The sequence below is a fragment of the Oratosquilla oratoria genome, chromosome 3 (genome assembly GCF_046742065.1).
Source record: "Oratosquilla oratoria isolate Oo_2021 chromosome 3, ASM4674206v1, whole genome shotgun sequence".
NCBI classification, from domain to species: domain Eukaryota; kingdom Metazoa; phylum Arthropoda; class Malacostraca; order Stomatopoda; family Squillidae; genus Oratosquilla; species Oratosquilla oratoria.
The window spans coordinates 67,253,801-67,261,300 of NC_134779.1; the positions used below are offsets into that span (position 1 = coordinate 67,253,801).

Genomic DNA, 7,500 nt, shown 5'->3' on the forward strand with positions numbered 1-7,500 from the left:
AGTTGGGGGTTCCGTTTACCACCGAGTTGGGGTTCCCTGCTACTGGCAGACACCTTCACTGTTGAAGTCCGTTTCATCCCGAAGGCAGCGGAGCCCCCTGCATATATATATATATATATATATATATATATATATATATATATATTTGTACTTGTATATACATATATATGTACATGTATATACATATATATGTACATATATATATATATATATATATGTTCACAAATAATAATAATAATGACAATAATAATGACAATAATGATAATAATAATAATAATACAATAATAATAAGAACAATAATAATAATAATAATAATAATAATAATAATAATATAATAATAATAATAATAATAATAATAATAATAATAATAATAATAATAATAATAATAATAATAATAATAATAATAATAATAATAATAATAATAATAATAATAATAATAATAATAATAATAATAATAATAATAATAATAATAATAATGATAATAATAATAATAATAATGATAATAATAATAATAATAATAATAATAATAATAATAATAATAATAATAATAATAATAATAATAATAATAATTAATAATAATAATAAATACTAATAATAATAATAAATAATAATAATAATAATAATAATAATAATAATAATAATAATAATAATAATAATAAATATAATAATAATAATAATAATAATAATTAATAATAATAATAATAATAATAATAATAATGATAATGATAGAATAAAATAAATATAAAAAACTTTATACAATTAATGACAGAATGGCTCTGGATATTTTCTATACACTTGATGGTGATTCTTTGATTCGTATATATTTTACACCAATTTGGTTAACATTAAATTTCACCAAATTTCATGGTGACTGAAATAGTATTCAAGTATGTTGCGTGTGCACACACACACGTATACACACATACACACACGCCCGAATGCACACACTCACTCAATGACACATACATGCATACATACACAATCCAACGCACGCACATACACACACATTTATGAGCGCAAGGAATAGCTGACGATAGCTAGTCCAGGATGTGATTCAAACCTATGGTGACTCACACATGCACACCCCCATAAACACACACGCACGCATACACACACATACGCACGCACACGAACATACATACAAACAGTCACACGCACACACACACCCACACACACACACACACACACACACAAACACACACACACACACACACACACACACACACACACACACACACACACATGTGAAAAATGTTGAGATTAAGACTAAAAGAATAAAACAGGAAAACAACAGAAAAGTAATGCAGATACATGTATGTGTGTGTGTATGTATGTGTGAACATGTGTGCATATGGATTTGTGTTCATGGGTGCGTTTCTTTGTGGGCGTGGGTGTATAGGTGACTTGCAACAGAGAACCGGTTAGGGCAGAGGCCTGTGGCATGACAGTGACCGCCCGACTCTACTATCATATGCTTCGGCGGTGGATGTAGCGTTTGGCTGCATCTGCATTACTTCTCTGATATTTTTTTCTTAACCTCAACACTTTTCACATGTGTGTGTGTGTGTGTGTGTGTGTGTGTGTGTGTGTGTGTGTGTGTGTGTGTGTGTGTGTGTGTGTGTGTGTGTGTGTGTGTGTGTGTGTGTGTGTGTGTGTGTGTGTGTGTGTGTGTGTGTGTGTGTGTGTGTGTGTGTGTGTGTGTGTGTGTGTGTGTGTGTGTGTGTGTGTGTGTGTGTGTGTGTGTGTGTGTGTGTGTGTGTGTGTGTGTGTTGACCGTAGTAAACGGGATGATATGAGACTGTTCCATCCCCGTACCTTTGGACGAAGGCGAGGACCCCTAGGAGCAGTAGCAGGAGGTGTGGGCTTGTCTTAATGTCCATGTCGGAAGAGCAGGGTTCCTTCTGGCCACGACGGATGCTCACAAATAATCTGACGTTTCCCTGCGTCTGCGGTGACTTTAAAGCAGACCAGAAGTGACGTGGCGCTGGGATTTCCCCCGGCTTCACCTGGAGTATTTTCCTTCTCTCCAGGTATGTGGAGCAGGAAAAAAACATTAGTGGCGATTTACAAAAAAGAAGAAGAAGAAAAGAAAAATATAGGGGGTGTCATAAGTGAGTGACGACGTGGGCCAGCATCGGAGCCCATAGTGACTAAGTAGGAGACTCGTATGAGGTACTATTTATAACTATAATAATTATATGGTTTATATTTTAGGCCCGTCAGTGACATGTCATGATGGTGAATTAGTATGGCTCAGTGGTTTTAATTATTTTCAGGCCGCGCGCGCATACCAGTTAATCCAAGGAGTACAAGATAGGTTTCACCGTGCCACTGGTGGAACAACAGTATCACAGGAGACCCACAGTACTACAAAAGTTCAGCAGTGTCATAGAATATTCAAAGAGCCAATATAGATTTTAAGTGGCTAAGAGGCTTCAAGCTGTCACAAAGGATCCACAGGGTGCCGTCAGTCCTGCAGGGTAAAGGAGGCTTGTGTCACGGGAGATTCGTAAGGGATCAAAGAGTAACAGGGAGACCCACGAGGTAATAACCCTAACAATTCCAATGCCTCTTTGGGGAGTGGTACCATTAAGTGGTCATCAATCACAGATTGCAAAGGATTACAAAGGTGGAGCATGCCGACAGGAGACCTTTTGGTCCATATCTAGGTCGGATGCGAAAAAAATCATAATAATAAATGAATAAATAAAAACTATAATAATGTAAATAACAAATAAAATACACAAATAAATGCATAGATATAGTTAAAGAATAAACAAGCAAGTAAATAGTAAATAATAATATATTGACATATAACTAATAATAAATGAGAATCAAATAGACAAATGATAAAACAAAAACAAATAATATAAGATAAATTATAATTATTACAGCATCTTGCTAGGTGTTTATCTAAATAATTGTTAAAGCTTCGAACTGAACTACATTGCATTGCCTCTACAGGAAGTTTATTCCATTTATTAACTACACGGTTGGCGAAGTTGTTTGTACCCACTTCCAAATTTGATCTATTTCCGAACAGTTTGAGACCATTGTTTCTTGTCTGATTCTCATTCAGTGTGAAAATTTTGTCACTTTTGATGTTGTCAATTCCCTTTAGAATTTTTTAGACCTGTATCAAGTCACCTCTGAGTCTACGCTTTTTTTTTTTTTTTTTTTTTTTTTTTTTTTAGGGAAAACAGATTCATATGTTTTAGTCGATTTTCGTATGATTTATTTTTGATATTTGGAATAAGTTTTGTGGCTCGCCGTTGTACTTTTTCCAATCTATCAATGTCTTTAATGAGATTCGGTGACCATACGGAAACAGCATATTCCAAATGTGGACGAACTAACGATTTATATAGCTTGTTAATGAGTGATGGACTTTTGAAGTCAAAAGTCCTAGAATCTTATTTGCTTTCTCAGAGGCTGAGATATACTGCTTGGATGATTTGAGATCGTTACTGATAATTACGCTGATATCTTTTTCACTATTCACTTTTATTAACTAATTTCCAAATAACTTGAAATCGTACTTACTGTTATTTTTACCTATGTGCATTACCTTACATTTACTTGTGTTAAATTTCATTAGCCCCCTTTTCAGACCATTACTGTAATTTATCTAAATCTTCTTGAATATCTAATTGGTGATCATTTGCCATTCCGCACCGTTATGTATCATCAGCAAATTTGGAAACAGTAGATTTTAGTCCATGGTCTATGTCATTTATATATACTATGAATAGAAGTGGCCTAAGAACGGAACCCTGAGGAACTCCACTTGTAACATTTTTCAATCTAGAAGTTTTTTCCATTTTTCTCTTGGGACATATCCGGATATAATGGATTTCTTGAAAATAATTTCTAATGGAACAACAATCTCATTTTTCACTTACTTTAAGATTCTTGGATGCCAATCGTCAGGCCCTGGTGTTTTATCAACTTTGAGTTTATCTATACACCTTTAATTTTTTCTTTTGTTATATTTACCGTAGTGAGTAAGTTTACCCTAGACTTTTCACAGGTTTCAGTTTGGAGTTCACTTTAGGTGTTTCGTTTACGAATACCGAGCTAAAATAATTGTTTAGACTATTACACATTCTTTCATTTGAATATTCAAGTTGACCGTCAGCATATAACTGTGGACCAATGTGATTCCTAACAACCTTTTTATCTCTAATTTAACTATAGGTTTCTTTGGGATTCTCTTTGGATTTATCAGCGATAATAATCTCGTATTGTCGTTTTCGTTTTTTATTGTCTTTTTAAATCTCTCTGTATTGATATATAACTTTCATAGTCATGGAAATAAAGCACAACATGCAAATTTTTACCAAATGTAAACATTCCAATGTGAAAACATATACACACATACATACATACATACCCCTTATAAGGGAGGTAGAAAAAAGGCATAAATTCCACTCTCGCCCTACCATTCACCCACCTCCCTCCCTCTTATCTTGGCTCCTCCTGGATGACGGGTCTTCCCTACATCTCGCCCACTGCCCTGGGTCAGAGGCAGTGTCGCAAGACACAGCACATTCACAGTAAGGCCGCTTCATTAAATCGGCGACCACCCCTCATGCAGAATCACATACTCCTCAACATCACCCACCATCTACCTTTCGTGCATCATAGCATCATCCATACATAACCATTCACCCCTATCTTTGCCTTCTCCCGTCCTTTCCCGACGCCCCTTTTACCCCATCCATCCATCTCGTATTTGATCTCCACCTCATGTTCACTTCTTCCACGTCTGCCCTCCACACCTCTTTTACTAATGTTTCTTCACTCATTCTTTCCGTGTGTCCAAACCATCCTAATACTCTTTCATCAACTATATCTCCCAACTCCCTTTCCACTCCTCAACCCCTCGTTTCTCATTCTATCCAGCTTAGTTACCCCAATCAGTCACGGCATTTACCCCTCAGCTATAATGTGTTATTTTCATTGATATAGTGCAAAAACTAGTTTCTATACCGACAAGTTTTATTAATAGTCTCTTAGCTTTAGTAACGCCACCACGTCTTCTCTACATCTCCCATGTTGGTGGGGTACGGGCCTGCTCTAAGCCACTATGCCTGGGCATTGGTGACATGACAATGTCACTTACTTTTGTCAATGTTATTACAGGGAAAGAGATCAATATAAAGAGAAAAACAAAACAAAAATCTTGCTTTTATTTACCTTATTTCACAAGAAAACACATTGGGCATTCTCAAATGTAAAAGAGAAAATTATTAAACGCTCAACAATGTAGCAAATACCTTCTCTATGAGGTGAATAGGCACGATAACCGTAAAAAAAAATCAACAGTGGTTCCATCCCGAACCAAAAACAGAAGGATTAGACATGTAACTGTTTGCCGATTAGTGACGATTCCTCCTAGGGGGACCACGGCCAGGAAAGACTATGGGCTTCCCTCCTCCTCTTATACAAATACCGTCGCTGTTGAAGTCCGACTCATCCCGAAGACAGAAGAGCCCCCTGCCGCAGTTCCCATGGATGAACCAAGGACCTCCACACACCTCATACTGGGCCTGTAGGGGCGGGTTGGAAGGAAGTAATACAATTGCCTAACCACAGTGAGAATAAGTATACAAGACAAAAATTATGATATCAGGCACCTGTCACCCATAACCAGCACATAATGGGGCGGTCACAGGACTGGTAAGGGAGAAATTAGAGGGAGTAGCAGAACGGAGGGATAGTGTACAAGTTAAAAGTGATCAGCGTTCGTCCTGGAGTGGAGATTAGTCTCAATCTTAAAAGAATGTTGAGTGACTCTGGTCGGGAAGGATAACACTAAAGCCCCTATGACAGGGAATGCATTAAACTGTGACCAGAGCAGTGGGTGGGGATAGGGGTTATTTTTCACGCACAAGGAGCTATGACGGTAGAGACAATAATGGGCTCTTGGACAGAAGTGAGGTGGGTGAAGGATGGATTAAAAATGCCGTTCTATTATGCACCCTCCCCCAACACACACACATACAAGACGATGAAAGGGTTCGTTCCTGCATGGAGAGTTTCCTTTGGATGAAGACAGTCGTTCGGTGTCAAATTGGAAAAAAAAAAAAAAACACGAGCAGATGATTTTTAATGTAAAAATATATATATATTTTTATGGCTCCATATGAAAAAAATACACGAAAGGCCATTTATATGTTGCATACTCAAGAGGATAGTTTAGAAAATCTCGACAATAATGTGAACGATGACTCAATAATTCTAAATGCTACGAGGATTCACTCCAACTCCGAACCTTTGAGTCAACTGTTGTTTGTTGATGAAACTATGCTTGTAGCCGGGTAAGAGCAAAATCTAAAACAGTCAGAGACTGAAATCAGGATGACATGTGATAGGAGAAAGTTTATGCTAAATGTGAAAAAAAATTGGAGGGAATAGGTCAAACAACAAATACTCAAAAGTGGGAAAAAGGATAACTTGACAGTTAACTCACTTTGGCGCAGACCGTGCAGCATCCGCAAACGTCACTTTCGGTCCCCGCTGGACAGGTGAAGGGGTTCAGGGGCGGGCAGTCCGACTTATTACACTGAAGGCATGACAACCCTTGGATCCTGAGAGAGGGATAAAGGACATAGAGATGAGGGACGGGCATTGTCATTGCGAAATCACCATGTCTTCAGAAGAAAACAGAGCCCAGTGAAAGGTTAGAGCAATAAAAAGCTTCAGCCTATCATCGACTATTGTTCCCTCACCCACACATTAATCCCTTTCATCACCTTAGTAAACGGGATGTGACGAGGTTGCCCACTTGCCGTACCTTTGGACGAAGGCGATGATACCCAGGAGCAGGAGCAGGAGGTGAGGACCCGTCTGAAGTCCCATGTTGACTGTAACGACGTTCTCTATGGGTACTGCGGGTGTTCAAAGAGGAACTGACGCTCCCTGCCGGCTGAGGCGACTTTTAAGTGCGTCAGAGGCGCGGTGCTGGGATTCCCCAGATTCCTCTGGAGCATTTTTCCTTCTCTGAAGCCTTACTTATTTATTTATTTATTCATTCATTCATTCATTCATTCATTCATTCATTCATTCATTCATTCATTCATTCATTCATTCATTCATTCATTCATTCATTCATTCATTCATTCATTCATTCATTCATTCATTCATTCATTCATTTATTTATTTTTGCAGGTTTCCACATGCACGATCTATCTCAGATTGTCCATGGTAAATCGTTCAAGAACTCAGGTATGTGGAACAGTAAAAAATGTGAGCGGTGACGGGAAAGGAAATAATATTAGTAATAATGATAAATGAATAAATGGATAACATTAAATAACGTCGGTGTCATCAATGAGTGACGAAGTGGGCCAGCATCGGAGCCTGTTACCAGGCATAACTGCATAACATTTATGTGGTTTATATTTTTTAAGGCCATCAGTGATATATCATAAGGTGCCTTAGTAAGGAACGGTTCTACACACACACACACACGCACGTATGCACACACCTACTAAA

At 37.5% G+C, this 7,500-nt stretch overlaps 2 protein-coding genes across 4 annotated transcripts in view; one reads left to right on the forward strand and one right to left on the reverse strand.

Moving 5' to 3' along the window:
* Positions 1 to 7,500, forward strand: part of LOC143023734 (single insulin-like growth factor-binding domain protein-2) — a 190,555-nt gene that overhangs the window by 16,420 nt on the left and 166,635 nt on the right. The window lies entirely within an intron of this gene.
* Positions 5,179 to 7,500, reverse strand: part of LOC143023613 (venom protein 302-like) — a 63,319-nt gene continuing 60,997 nt past the window's right edge. For 2 of the 3 annotated variants that reach the window (XM_076182212.1, XM_076182203.1), the window contains exons 2-3: positions 6,476 to 6,593; positions 5,179 to 5,552 (exon numbers count right to left, since the gene is read on the reverse strand). In XM_076182212.1, the coding sequence (XP_076038327.1) occupies positions 5,382 to 5,552; positions 6,476 to 6,593 (289 nt within the window). In that variant the 3' untranslated portion in view covers positions 5,179 to 5,381. Of the gene's footprint in view, positions 5,553 to 6,475; positions 6,594 to 6,799; positions 7,065 to 7,500 lie in introns of those variants that run through there. The other variant, XM_076182207.1, reaches the window with a different exon arrangement.